Source organism: Erithacus rubecula, assembly GCF_903797595.1.
Source record: "Erithacus rubecula genome assembly, chromosome: 3".
Classification (NCBI taxonomy): domain Eukaryota; kingdom Metazoa; phylum Chordata; class Aves; order Passeriformes; family Muscicapidae; genus Erithacus; species Erithacus rubecula.
The window spans coordinates 54,513,824-54,529,109 of NC_136689.1; the positions used below are offsets into that span (position 1 = coordinate 54,513,824).

General features: G+C 36.0%; 1 protein-coding gene across 2 annotated transcripts in view; it reads right to left on the minus strand.

Moving 5' to 3' along the window:
- Positions 1-310: 310 nt before the first annotated feature.
- The window catches only part of LOC306800142 (solute carrier family 12 member 7-like), a 56,742-nt gene continuing 41,766 nt past the window's right edge, over positions 311-15,286 (minus strand). Inside the window, exons 19-25 of one of the 2 annotated variants that reach the window (XM_079301988.1) lie at positions 12,140-12,309; positions 11,858-11,989; positions 9,867-9,974; positions 6,795-6,911; positions 4,412-4,593; positions 1,143-1,276; positions 311-691 (exon numbers count right to left, since the gene is read on the minus strand). In XM_079301988.1, coding sequence (XP_079158114.1) covers positions 600-691; positions 1,143-1,276; positions 4,412-4,593; positions 6,795-6,911; positions 9,867-9,974; positions 11,858-11,989; positions 12,140-12,309 — 935 coding nt within the window. In that variant the 3' untranslated portion in view covers positions 311-599. The remainder of the gene's footprint in view (positions 692-1,142; positions 1,277-4,411; positions 4,594-6,794; positions 6,912-9,866; positions 9,975-11,857; positions 11,990-12,139; positions 12,310-15,286) is intronic. The other variant, XM_079301989.1, reaches the window with a different exon arrangement.

Sequence of the window (15,286 nt, forward strand, 5' to 3'; positions counted from 1 at the left end):
AAGTATTTTAAATACAGAAATGTTATTTTTAACAGGTGTGGCAAATAATGAACTTCTGGGAAACATGCACATCATAGACAAATGCATCATAAACAAATTTGACTGGCTGTATACATCTCTGAAGGAAGGTCCCTGAACCATGAATAATTCCAACAGAAGCAACATAGCAGCATTTTGGTTAGAAAAAAAGACAATCTTTCCTAAAACCCTTCCCTTTTATTTAGATGAAGAACAAAGATTAAAATAATCAAAAGTTGCTTACATTTCTGCATCTTTAAAAATACAATTGCATTACCAATTTTTTTGCCAATGTTTTACCACAGCTTAAGAAGTGTCAGAATAGGCTACATATAAATATCCTAAGCCATCCACCATTTATTAATTCACCATTGATTCATTTTCTACATAAATCTGCTTAAAATATTATTTAAATATAACATCTTAGTAGATTAAAAAAAAACAAAACACATCATCAGAAGATTCAGCTTGCAGCTAATTTTCAATGCACTAGAACACAATGAAGCTGCTCAAATTATGGCAAAAAACTTTGTTTTCTTATGGTAGGGATGTGTTGTGTTTGAAAAACACATGCAAACAGATTAAGAATAAATGGTGATCACTTCACGTCCACTGCCTCGGACTAGGAGAACTCTATCTAGACCTTCTGTCAAAACTTCCAGAAATTCCATGTCTGAAATACCATTTGGTCAAGGAACTTATTCAGAAGTAAAACAAAATATCTAGCAATCTTTCAAAAAGTCTGACCATATAATGCAAAAATAGAGTTCAACAATTTCATCAAAGAGCTTTTTTTATGTCACCCTTTACTGTCCTGTTATCCGGTTATTCAAATGGAAGTGAGGCCTAACTTTGGGGAAATTCCTAGTTTTGCCCTACACACCTACAAAAAAAAGGCTAAGAATAAAAAATTTTTAAATTAGTTCAAAGTAAAGAAATCCTTTACATCAATAACCACCCCCCATTAACAAGATTTGTATTTTAAATTCTCTTTGTGTCATTTTCTTACAGGTAGACTTATGCTTACCATACTTAGTAATGGTTATCCCAACAGATAATGACAAGAACCACAAAAATGTAATTCTCAATTTCAAGATATATGGAATCAATATAGTAGAGGATACAGTTTTCATCTCCTTTTCTGTTTTTAGGAGGTCCAGGCATATTCAGGAGAACTAGCTGAGCATCCTGTGATTTATTAAGCACTACTCCATTGAGCTTCACAGCAGTGTGCATTCTTCTCACATTTGACTGATTCCTAGCATACGAAGAAACATTTTTAAGCATTGTCATAATACTTACATAATTGAATAATATCTTATTTATTTGAAATTATAAGCATGTAAAACTAACTATTTTCATGGATACTAGTATTTGTACATACTCTAAATAAATAAAATGCAATATCTTTTACAAGAACAGTCAACTCTGAAATTCAAGCAGTTCTAAGTAAATTGTCAGAATGCACAAATTTTCCATTGTCAATTATCTTTTATCAAGATTAATCAAAAACTTGGTTTCAAAGATATTGAAAGTCAGAAAAGAACCACTAAGAATCCCGTTTATTGACTTAAATTAAAAAGTAACTGGATTTATACAAGAATTTCCAAACAACAAAATTACAGGAATACAATGGAAAGATGACAGTATTTATTTTGCACAGTAAAAGATTTTACTCACACTCATTTGGAAGCATTACAAAATTTTATAAGCTTCTATGAGGAAGAAAATTCAGAAACACCATGGAATTTTGAAAAAAATGATAGCTTCTCATGTTCTAACAGGAAGGCAGTAAGCAGTGAAATGAAATTGAGCTTATCCCTTTACATCATCGACATTACCTAATATTCTACTTGTTGCATCTACAAATATAATTGTTGTAGATCTATGCAAAAGAAGGAAAAAACTGCTACGATTTTTAAAATGTCCTTATTTTAGTATCTGTTCTGGATGGTTTAATGGTTTTTCAGAACAAAATAAAGAAGAGTTTCCTTACAGATCCTGAGAAACAGCTATCTGTGTAAAGTTAGCCAAGGCTGGAAATTAATCATATGCTACAGTGTGACCAAAATATTCAGACTCTACCTTAGTCCATTTATCCAAAAGATCTGCAGCCAAAAAGTTTTTTTTTTTTTTGGTTTTTGTTTTGGTTTGGTTTTTTTAATAAATAGTTTAAAGACATTTGGCCTGAAATTTAGTGGCCAGTGGAAATCAGCCCTATCAATTAAATTAATTCTTCATGCTCTGCCACCTCCCATCTTCCCCCTACAAGACAATGACATTTCTTAAACTGAGCTTATCAATCCCTCCTGGGGGATTTTCTGTCATGGTGGACATCTATCCTAAGAACCAACTATATGAAAACTATATATGGAACAAAGGAATGCTTGAAGCTCCACTTTTCAGAAGCAGAGATGCATTTTGAGAAGACCAAGCAAGAACTATGAAGAGAGGCAAGGTTGTCTAACTCAGAGGCATAAATAATGAAACTGAAATATTGTTAAACTAAAAATGCAGAATGTAACTTTGTGACATAGTGCGCAAAAATTCATCACTTATCCTTCACGCACTGGTAGAACTGAAATCATACATGGTGGACAAAGTAAACTTCCAAAATTTTCATAAGAAACTCAATTTTTTAAACAGACAAAAATTTTAAAAATGCTGAACTATGGAAAAAAAGCAGAACATTAAAGTGAGTTCCACTCAAGAGATCTATTCCATTGTTGTGTGCTGTCATACCCAATGTATGTCCAAACTTATATTATTTCTACACATGCATGGGTTGGTAGAAGGCAGGCAAGAACTGACTTTTCATGAAATATGAAAGTTCCCTTTGTGAACAAATATTCCCTATTGTCCAAGTAGTTACAGCACATATATAGCACATCTATATTCTTGCAGAAACTATAAAACATGTTTTGTGACTTACCTTGAATAGAAGCTGATCATATTTAAGAGAATATTAACATGTTATAATGATGAAGATTTTTTCAGTGATGTTCTAAACCACAGTATATTAAACAAGGAACAAAAGAATACATGCATTGCAAAACTATATACAGGCATGCATACAATGTACAAGATCACAAGAACCAGAGAACTCAGTCTATGTTGTTTAAATGAAGTGAAATTTAGACTTACAGATTTTCCCATTCTCTATGTGAAAGGGAAGCAAATGCATAGAAAGAAAAATGATGCCATCAGGTACATTTTTATGTCAACAATATCAATATACTGTACAGGCACACAAAGTTTGAACTGTAATTTCTACCAAACTACACATAGTAATATTAAAATAATAATATCTGAAATCAAATTTTAAATAGTAATAAGAAATGTTTCAAAGATACAAATTTTTAAAACCCTTAATGATTAGATGCAGCCTAGGGCAATGCTTTAGAGCATGAGCACAATAATTTTCAGAATGTGCAGAAGGCTCTTTCTAAAGAGCTCAAAGCAAATCCATAAAACAACTTAGGACTTTAAGGTACTAATTTTAAATATGCTGTCTAACTGCATTGCCTACAAGTCCTAGATTTAAGATGTGTTTCATTTAGATATTAAGATTTCCCTTGATATCCACAGTTTTAGTTTGGTCATGCACAGAAAATAATTTAAGCTCTGCTTCTAAGCACATTCTTCCAGAACTAAGAAAAGATGAATGTGAGTGCTTAAAACCACAACATGAGGAAACAAACAAGCTGATTTTCCTCTGTCATTGTTTTTGTGTCTACTACATTAGTTTGACATAGTGAGTAGCTCTTATCTATTTTAAGAAAAATGCATTAAGGAATATTTAAACAGGAAATACTTAATATAGAAAGACATATATATTTACACAAGTTTTATATTTCTTGAATTTACATTGGCTGAATGTCCACTAAAAAAGCCATACAAAGAAAAAAACCAAACAAAAACCCAACCTCCCTCTCTTCCCAACAAAACACCCCCTGCACCCAAAATCAAAAACACAAGCTAAACATCTTGAAAGACTGCTTGCTTCTTTGGTACTGCCTCTAATACCAAACACAATAAAAACACTAATTTTTCACCTACAGGAAAAAAGTTATCATTAAAAGTTCTAATATACATGCTTTCTGGTATAATCCAGAAGTTGAGTTTTCAGATTGAAGTCTGTCATATTTAAGCTTCACTCACAACATTCTTGTGAATGACCTTTACAGTCATTCCACCCAAGTCCATGCTATTTTTACAAGGATGCCATTTAAGTACATGAAAAGATTATTTTTATATTCAATTTTAAATAAAGCAGAATCCCTTAAAAAAACAAAACTCAGATACAACAACCAACTAAAACCCCATCCCCTTCCACACATCTTAAAATACACACAATGAAATAAAAAGCTCCAAATACCATGTGCATACTTACGGCTTCATGTTGAAAATATCTTTAAAGCCAGACACATTGGAATCCTTGTTCTTATGTTTTTCTGCTACAAACTTTTCTTTAGTCCAGGTCATATGCACTTTCTCTGGCACAGCAGCAGCCGCACTTGCTTCAGCTGCTGGAGCAGAGCGTGAGGCCGTGTTTTTATCATGGATCAGCTGGGCCTGGCCACAAAACAAATAATCACCCCACGATTCAGCCAAAACCAGCATTTGTAAATTACACCTTATTAAAATTTTGAAAAGGAGTTTCACAGCGGTAGAACCAAAGAAGCTAAGGAAAAATGCACCTTACTTTGTGAACAAATACAAGGCTATTGTGACTTCAGTATGAAGTGAAATTGCTTGGAAAAATATTTGTTTATATTTGCAAGACTGCAAACATTGGAACATTACTTACGTAATAATTAACTAAAATGAGGTTGAATTCCACCAGAATTCAATTAACTTAGGGTGGTTTTCCAATGAAAAACTTGAAAGCTAGTACCTTCATTGTAACATTCACAAGTTACATTATTTTCTCAGATACTGCTGCAAACATCCATTTCACATGCCTTTAGCTGAACTACCACGACTCTCATGATACCAGTATGAGACTGGCTGAATTGAAGGCTAGCTATAGATTTAGATTATTAAATTAGATTATTTATGTGAGCAAGAGCATATTACATAACAAATCCAACCAATCTAGCCATGAAGGGGTCTTCTCTTTTAACAGTAGAAACTCAAATCAACTTCAAAAACATAAAAGCACATATGCATTTCAAAAGAATATTGTGTTTTCTATTTTTCATTCCCCTTGCTTCTTTGGAGGAAAAAAAGATTAAATATTTAACACATTATTTACTTACTTTCCCTCATAATACTTTGTCCATAGACTTCTCTATTTCCATCAAATGCAAAAAAAATACAGTACCTTAGACTCTAAAAATTATAAGTGAATTGCTATTTGGGGGCAGGATTCTTTTTGTGCTTTAGAGTTTTCTGTTTTGGAGGTGGTGTTTCTTTTTTCCTGTGATTGGTTTTTTTTTGGTTGCTTTTTGTTTATGATATTTAACAATTCTGAAAGCTATTCAGAGACTTGTTAAGCCCTGAGTTGAAGTTCCTGCTCCATTTCGAAACCTTAATCATTCACATGTTGGACATGGTCATGGTCCCCCCTACATACCTGATAATTAAGAGTTTCATGCAGGTCAACAAAAAGCATAATAAAATTCTATAAAAAGCCATGAATAAAATCCAAGCAGATGAGAGTACTACTTTTGTTCTCAGCAAAGTAATTCCTCTAGTGGTTCACAAACTGTAATTTCAGGTGGTTTTAAATACCTTTGAGCTTCAGTATATTCCCTAAATTATTTCCTAGTCCCTATCCTTCAGGATTTCCAGATTCTGGAGTTCAGTTCTGAGGTTCATGTAAATATCTCTTAGTACAATGGTCTTCCTACATTCACAGATGGTTAAATGATGAGTCAAGACCACAAAGCAGAATAAAATACAGTTCTATCATGAGAATTAAAAAAGCTAACAAATACATGCCAATATTGTAAACACCATGCAGTATCCAATGAACCAAATTTCAGAGAAACAACTGTAAGATGAGTTCAGTATAACTATGCTTCAATGGAAGAAAATTTGCCATTTTTAGAAAGACAGTGAGACCAAGAAGAATTCTGGAACTATAATACATGTTTATAAAAATGCAAACACAACAAAAGCACATTTTTGGTAGTGCTATTTTGATACTAAATTCAATTAAAGGAACACAACACGTTGCTCTCTCACTCCATGACAAAAGGGAAATACGAAGGTGCACGGCACTTCTACAAACTAGGCTACACATTTTGCATATGATCAACACTTCAAGTGCACTCTAAACTCATTGATTACATCAGTCCATTTCCTCTCAATGTCACCACACAGACTGCAGTAATGACATATATGCGTTAATAATGGCTTGCAAGTAAAAATGTCTTGCACTCCTTAAAAGACCTAGCATAGCAATACAATCTCTGAAAATCTTCAATACTTCAGCAGAGGAACTACAAAGGAAGTCAGTGATTTGTGAAAGCATGAAATACATTTATTAATGTAACACCCTGCTTCTGGCTCTTAAAAAAACAGGCAGCCTCAGAAATGTGTTTCTTTTTCAGAAAATAAGTGAGAAAGAGAATATAGTTCATGTCACAGAAGCATCATCTAGAGACAAGAAATACAAGGTAAGACAATTAGTTTAGAAAAAATTATTAAAACTGTTCTGTAACAATGAATGATTAGGTTGTTCATGTGTAGTTGAGTTTGCAGTAGTGGTACTTGAAGTGTTGCAATGGAAAATATGTCTAGTCATAGTCAGCACTATGTCTAACTACCTCTTCCTCTTGATAATCATTAGTCAGCAGTGCCTGAGCATCTTGAACAATGGACAATGGACTGGAGTAGCTTTCTCTTCTAATTGAGCCTCGAGACTCATCTCTGATGCTCTGAATCTGGGACAAAAAGGTTACCAATGACAAAAAAAAAGTCTACAGAAAAAAGCAGATATCATATTATTCTTCACTTTAATAGATGAGATGTAGTATCAGCTTGTAAGGCTCTTTTAAAATGCTTTGTAGTTAGTTATGAAGTCCCTTCACAAACATAAGTGAAAACATGAAGCCAGCTGAATCCTTCAGTCTCTATGGAAAGCCCAAATATTCATTTGTTTTTGGGTATCACATCTTTTCATATATGTATATATTCAGGTGAATATTTGCACTGAATTACAATTAAAAGAACAAAGACAAAATAAAAAAAGCACGTGAGAAAGCTACTTTTCAACTGTAAAAACCTAAAAATCAAATTATTCACAAACTATAATTGTGCCGCTCACCTGCATGCACCCAGATTTTTGCCAATCTTACCTAACAGCACAACCCAACACAATTTGTTGTTGGAAAGGATTATTATCTTCTCACTGGTCCCATTATCACCACCTTGCCCAAGGGTCCTTAGTGAGAATTAACCAGAGAAAGGAGCCAACAACCACCAAAAAGGGAAGCAAGAAAGTGAATGAGGCTCTACATTTTCTTTCTCCTTTGTAGCACTATTGACTAAGTCAAATAAAGGTGTGTCAGTTACACCTAAGTTGCCTATGTTATGCTTTGCAGGCATGTATTATATTTACACCCAAATAGAAGCAAATTGACAAAGTTTTCCAAAAAAGTAAACAAAAATCTGAGTCCTCAATCCCCAGTTTTACAAGAAAACCCAGAGGCAAAATCAAATCAGTTCTGTTTTAAAAAAGTGACAAGAGAAGGGAGGGTGAGGTGATTGCTCAGGGATAAAAGCCAAAGTTAAAGTACTAATCTTGGTGGTAACAGGAAAACAAATTACACTCACTATTCAAAGCTGGAATACCAGGTTGTATTTGAATATCTGAAGACAGATATTAAAAAGAAAAGCAATGCTAATTTGAACTAGTAATACTAATAAAAGAAATGTTTTGGCCATTGGCAAAAAATTGAAAAGAATGGCTCATTTAAGAAAAGATGATCAGAGTAAGAATGGGCTGGGTACACTGAGTGCATATACTAATCTTGTAGCTCCAGAGGAAGTGAAGACAAACCACATTTTCTTGGAAATACAAAAGAACAAGGTAGATTTAGATATCCTAATCAGAAACAGTAGATGGACATGACTTTCATTTTTGGACAAGACAGTAAGTATTAAAGGTTCTTGGAATCATCAAGGGTTTTACTTCAGACTCTGAAATAAATTCAGTGGTATTTTGAATGTATCAGAGTTTACCCTGCTTGATAAGAAGGAAGAAACTGATGCTATAATGGTGATGGTAAAGTTCAGATAAGAGTGAATAATAAAAAAAGAAAATTATATGGAGGGAATATAAAGACATACAAACTTCCAAGCAAACAATACTCTGAAGTGTAGTCCAGATTCCAACCAATTCAGAGCTGAGAGGAATTCTTTCATCTCCACTGCAATTTATGTGCTATAGAATACAGAGCACTAGCTCCTACTAATTATGTGGAAGTTAAATCCTTCAAAATCTATAACAGATAAATCACTCAAAGTCCACTGAAAAAATACTACCATTCAGTAAAGAAACAATGAGACTGAATAGAATGTACAGAGAAATTTGGGGTTCTTTACTGGAAAGATGTTAGGCAGGCTCAAATTGAAAAAAAAACTATCCATGACATGGATAAGAAGGGAAGTTACAGCAATAAACTGTAATAATAGCAGGCATCTTTAGGTACCTTTAAAAAATCCTGTGAGGTGGAAAAATTAATAGAGGGAAGAGGAAGAATAAAAGGAAAACACACATTAAAATCCCTAACTGCTTGGACTTGTACAATTAACACCAAAAAAGAAAAGCCTTAAGGAAATAATCTAGCTGTTCTACAAATGAGCAATTAAACACAGTAGAGTTCTCTTGTTTGCCATGGGATGGAAATCATTTATGTGATTGGAAAGCCAGAGCACTTATTATCTTCATCACTAAAAATTCTTGATAATACTGAAAGAGTTAGCAGAATTGATGAGGGAGTAGAAGCACAAGCCAAAAGAAAAGGACTTGGATATTATAGGATTATAGTTTGTTGGCCTAATTTTGGTTAAAAAAAAAATTAGTTGAACCATAAAACATTCAAAATAATACAGAAACAAATTTGTATTATATTGTGGAATATGGTGTATTTGCAAGTCATATGAGGAGTGGCTGAAGGAGGTAGGGTTTTCTAGCATGGAGAAAAGGAGGCTCAGGAAGGACTTTCTCACTCTATTCCACTACTTGGAAGACAGTTGTGGTGAGGTGGGGATTAGTCTCTTTTCCCCAGTAACAAATGACAGGACGAGGAAATGACTGTAAGTAGTACCAGAAGATGTTTAGACTGGACATTAGGAATAATTTCATCAGGGATGGGGTTGTCAAGAATTTGAATGGGCTGTCCAGGGAGGTGGCTGAAGTTGAGTCTCTGGAGGTATTTAAACAACATGTAGATATGGAACATAGGGACATGGTTTAGTGGTGGATTTGGCAGGGTTAGGTTAGTCAGACTTGACTTAAAGGTCTCTTTCAACCTAAATGATTCTATGATCCTAAGACTTAATCACAAAGATAATCAGTCTAGTTGCATAATCATGAACCTTAGCTACTGATGCCAAGTTTGGAAAGGCTCTGAACATATTCCACACTGATGCTCAGATGTTTTGCTGATCAACACTTGCACTCAACAAAAACAGAAAAACTCTTAAAATCTATTTAAATAAGAAATTATTTCTTTCCCCACATAACTTTAATCTTGCAAGTAAAACTGATTGCAGAGAAAAACACAATGCAGTTATGAAAGTTTTTGACTAGTTAGAAACTGATTGGAAGATACAGTCAAAAGACAATACTTTCTGATTTTTCACAGAACATCCTGTCAAGTTGAAGTTCCTACCTCCCTTTCTCTTTCATTCTTTGATAGCTGCATCTGTTTTAACATCTGAGATCGCTGTTCCATCATAAGTGTCTTCTCATATGTGAATGCAGAAATATCATTTTCAAACTGAAAAAGAAATTAGCATTAGAAACACCAGAAGAAAAGTACCATTTAGAAGAACAACATTTAGACAGTGTATTCTCTCACACCTGTATTCATTTGGTGGTCCTGGATATATTCATGGCATTAGAGTAATCCTAAGCATATAATTAATCAATCACTTCTGTCCTCGTTCTTAAAATCTAATCTTCAAACAGCAGTTTCATACAGTGAACTATCCTACTGCAGCATAAAAATCTACAGCAGTCACCTGTATTGTCACTGACTTGGAACTTATCACTTATCTTCTGGTAGATTCTCAGAATTAAATATTCCCCATGGAAGAAAAGAATTAATTTTATTTATGTAGTGGCTTAACCCCAGCCAGCAGCCAAGGCCCATGCAGACTTTCACTCCCTCACAAGTGCATTTGGGAGAGAATCAGAAGGATAAAAACTAGAGCACTCATGGGTTGACATAAAGACAGTTTAATAGGAAAAGCAGAAATGGTGCACACAAGCAAAGCAAAACAAGGAATTAATTCACTGCTTTTCTTGGGCAGGTGCCCATCATGCATAATGGTTATTTGAGAATAGAAAGGGCATCACTCCAAACTTTCCCCCCTTCTTCCCTCTTCTCCCCAACTTATATACTGAGCATGATGTCATATGGTCTGGAATATCTCTCTGGTCAGTTTGGGTCACCTGTCCCAAGCATGTCTCCTCCCAACCTCCCTCAACTTCCTTGCCAGTGTGGCAGTATGAAAAGCAGGAAAGATCTTGGCTCTGTGTAAGCCCTACTTCACAATAACAACAACATCTCTGTATTTCAACCCTGTGCTCAGCACAAATCCAAAACACAGTCCCATACCAACCACCATGAAGAAAATTAACTCTACCACAGCTGAAACAAGCACAACTTTTTATACTGTTTTCTGCTCAAAAGTCAACCAAGGCTACGTCTTTTCATGGCACTTTGTATTCTTTCAACTGTACATGCCACAGCATTTGAGATTTTCATATTTAGTAGTCTAAGAACAGTAAATTTTTCAAAAGTAATTTTTTCCTAAGTAATTCTTAAAAATGTTTTATGATTGATTAGCATAATAAATCTTTTAATAAGTTTTGGTGATTCTAGAAACTAGAGGTGGTAAAAGATTTGAACCAGTTTACTCATCTTCATCCAACTTCAGAACGAGTAAAAGATTTGGTTGGGTTTTTTTTTCCCTCACAAATCTTAGTTTGGATATTATGCTAGTCACCTTTTAGTGCTGGAAATTACATCCTTAGTTTCCAAAAAAAGTGGGCCTAGACAGAGTATAGCTTTTGTACTTTCTCCTAAACAGTTTATGACCCATATTTTAAAGAGGAAAAAACTTACAAAATGCATTTTGTCACTACCTTGACTTGTGAAACTGTAGCTATACTGTCCTGCTGTCCAGTGCTGGCTGAGGCTGGCGATGCCAAAAACAACTGTCATTTGAGCCTAGGGATTCCTTATTCCAGAGAGGTATTCTTACAGCAGTTGGAGACATAGACAAGTCCGTCCTGTCTTATACCATACATCATAGCTTATTAGATTAAGCACATTCAGCCTTCCATTTCTCTGCTTGCTAAAAATTCAAGCTTTTTCCTTCCCGAATGAACCAGCTCTATGGACTAGTCCTCATAAATAAAGTAAGAATTAACACATAAAACATCTCAAATGCTCCTTGACAAACCCATTAAACTCACCACCTCGTACACTAGCATTGTAACATGATAAGATAATGATGCTTAACTTCTTGTTCTTTACGGGAATGCAATCTTTCAATTTCTATATTTGGGCTAATATCCCTTTATTTGAAAAAAGCTAAATCTGTTTTCCCAGGTTTAGCCCCAGGTGCACCTTAAAAATATATAGTAACAAACCATTTCAACAACTTCCACTTGTGCATTCAGTCTAAGGTGGTATAAGAACATCTGAAGGTCCTTCTTCATTTGAATGCTATTGTCATCCATTTGAGCGACGGTGAAGATACGCATTTTACATTTTCTCCAAACCTACCAAAAAGATACATTGTTACAGTTTGTAACACTGTGATCTCTATTACCATGCATAATTTGAAGAAGGTGAAGGAGTGTTTAATTAGACATGCTTAGAACCATTCAGTGCTAGAAAATTAAATCCCAGCCATTTCCTGTTGTCCTTGCCTTGTGCTGTCGAAGGAGAAAAGGCAGCAACATCAGCATACCACCATCATGAACAATCCACCACACATCTATATTTCCTTCAGTAAAACGTTCTTGATTTGTTGGAAACAAGTCAATGTTTTTAGCCACCAAAAGCGCTTGTTGAGCTGCAGTTGTTTCTCGTACAGTATCTGTAAGGGAAAACAAGCTATTTAATCATGAACTCCTAGCTTTCATATGCAAATTTCACTTTGGTTTTAAAATCAGAAGTTTAAATCCCCCCAGACTCTTCGAGGCAAAAGAGGAATATCCTAGGTATTTTGGTTCCACTGAGACAAGGTTAATAGTTGCAATAGTGAAGGGTGTGGCTAGGATCCAGAGGTTACTCTACACTACTCCATGCCATTGCCACAAGCAGGGGGGGGTATCTTCTGAAGAGGCTCCTTCTGGTGGAATAATCATGGTGCTGGCTCCGAGTTGGAAGGAGTGGTTGGCTGGCACCATTTCCAAGGCAGAGGGAGAGATTGGGGTGGCATGGCTGTGATCAGGTGGAGCTTCATGGTGAGTATTTTTGCATCATTGTGCATCATTCTCTCTTTTGTACATTTTTTGCTACTAACATCGTTGCTGTTTCCAGTAAACTGTTCTTAACCTGTGATATTTACCTTTTGTGCTTTCAATTCTCCTCTCTAAATAGACACAGGGGAGGAAAAAAAGTGAGTGAGCAGCAGCATGATTTGGAGTGTGTCAATTGCAACACTAAATTAAGAAACAAGACTGCACTGGAAAAGGGCAAGGCTCCAGAACACTTGGAATACATTGATTACATCATCTTGTGCGGCAACACAGCAGAAGTTTTTGAGAAAGGGGAGAAGATACCCCAAATAATCTTGGAGACCAGTTTTGCCATAAAGCAAAGTAGGATCAAGGGACCTTCCCAGGAACCTCAGATTTTAGGAATAAAGTTGCAAGATGGATATAATCAGATTGCCATGGATGTGATCAACAAAACATCAGCTATGACCTCACCAACCAGGAAGAAGGAAGCACAGGCTTTCCCAGGCAGTGTGGGTTTTTGGAAGACACATATTCCAGAATAAGTCAAATCATAAGTTGACTATAAGTCATATAAACTGTAAGTCATAAATCACATGATAATCTCTATCATATGACTCTGAAGAAGAATGATTTAAGTGTGGTCCTGAACAACAAAAGGCCAAACAGAAGACTGTTCATGCAGTAGCCCTTGGCCAGTCAGGATGAGACAAGATATGAAAAATAGGCTCTACACTGCAGCTAGGGAAATTAGTTTTTCCTGGAGTTTATGGCAAACAGTACCTGGGGAGACTCTACAATGACTCCTGGGGTTCAGGAATCTGGGATAGAAAGGATCTGAAGCCTGTTACACCCCTACTGAGAAAGGGCTACTGGCATTATAACTGGATATTATAAAGTGGTTCAAGCTTCTTCAGAAGTGATTGGCACCAAAGCACAGCTCCTCCTGGCATCCTGACTGCCAGTTCTGGGCTGAATGTTCTAGGGGAAAATCCCTTCCACACATCATGCTGCTGATGTTATGTGGAGTAAGTGGGTCACACAATAAGCTTGAACAGGAAACCCCAATTACACAGGGATTTTGGAAGACATCATGAACTAGCCCAAAGGTAAAAATTTCATACTAACATCAGATGAAGAAAAGTTGACACATGCTGAGGAGGCCCCACCATATAATCAGCTATCTGAAAAAGAAAAGTGTTAAGCTCTCTTTACTGATAGTTCCTATCATATTGTATGGATACATAGAAAATGGAAAGCTGCTGTATGGAGTCCTATGTAGTGAGTCACAGAAGCTATTGAGGGACAAGGTGGACCCAAGCAGGTTGCAGAGCTGAATGCCTTCCAGCTGGCTTTAAGTATCACTGAACAAAAGAAATGGCCAATACTCTAGCTGTACACTGCCTCAGGGATGGTAGCAAATGCTCTGTGGGGATAGCTAGAACTATGGGAAAAGACCTATTGGCAGCACAGAGGTAAAGGCACCTGGGCTGCTGGATTGTGGCAAGACATCACTGCCTGGATAGAGAAGTTAGCTGTAAAAGCATGCCATGTAGATGCACACATTCCCAAAAATCAGGATATTGAAGAACATTGCAACAATGTACAAGTGCATTGGGCAGCCAAGAATGAAGTCTCTCAGGTGGGTGTGGACTGGCAACATAGGCTGAATTATTTCTGGCTCAGTGGGCCAATGGTATCTCTGATCATCAGGAAAGTGATGCAACATACTGATGGGCTTGTGATCAAGAAGTGGACTTAATCACAGAGAATGAGTATGGACTATAACAAATACACCACTGTGAGCTCCTGATGCAGTTTACAACCAGCCCTCCTGCTCTGGAAGACACTTTGATAGAACCTGCAATCATGGACTAAATGAACTCTTAGAGAGACAACTTGGAGGATTGGATCTCAACAACAGAAATTATACTTGTTTGTGTATATACATACACATACATATATGCACATATATACACATACATATACACACATATATACACATACATATATACACATATATGAGTAGGATCTGGGAATGATATAAATGGGCCAGGACAGGGTTAGTTTTTGCAACCAGGAGGGGGCATGGCTAGGACCCAGAAGTTATTCTATACCATCTCAGGTCATTACCAGGGACAGGGATAAGGAAGTTTCTTCCAAGGAGAAGAGGTTTCTTCTGGTTAAATAAGCAATTCAAATCCAGAAGGAATGGCAAAGTGGCACCAGTTCTGTGACAGAGGGAGTGGTTGGTGTGGCACAGCTGTAGTTGTGCTCCAGAGTGACATTTTCACATGTGAATCATTCTTTTGTATACTTTTTGTTATTAACACTATTGCTCTTAGTGCTCATTTTCTTATCTCATTGCTGTTTCCAGTAAATTGTTCTTATCTCAAACTGTGATCTGTACCTTTTGTGCCTCAAATTTTTCTCTCCAACCCAGCTCAAGGCGAGTGGGGGAGGAGGAAGGGGGGGCAAGCAATTAGCAGTGGTTTGGAAAGTCTCAGTGGGAGCACTAAACCGCTGAGTAGCATTCCTAAATCATGACACTGATTTTAGTGACCAACCTACCAACCTGCTTAGAAGAAAAAACAAACCCATGGTTAGAGAGGG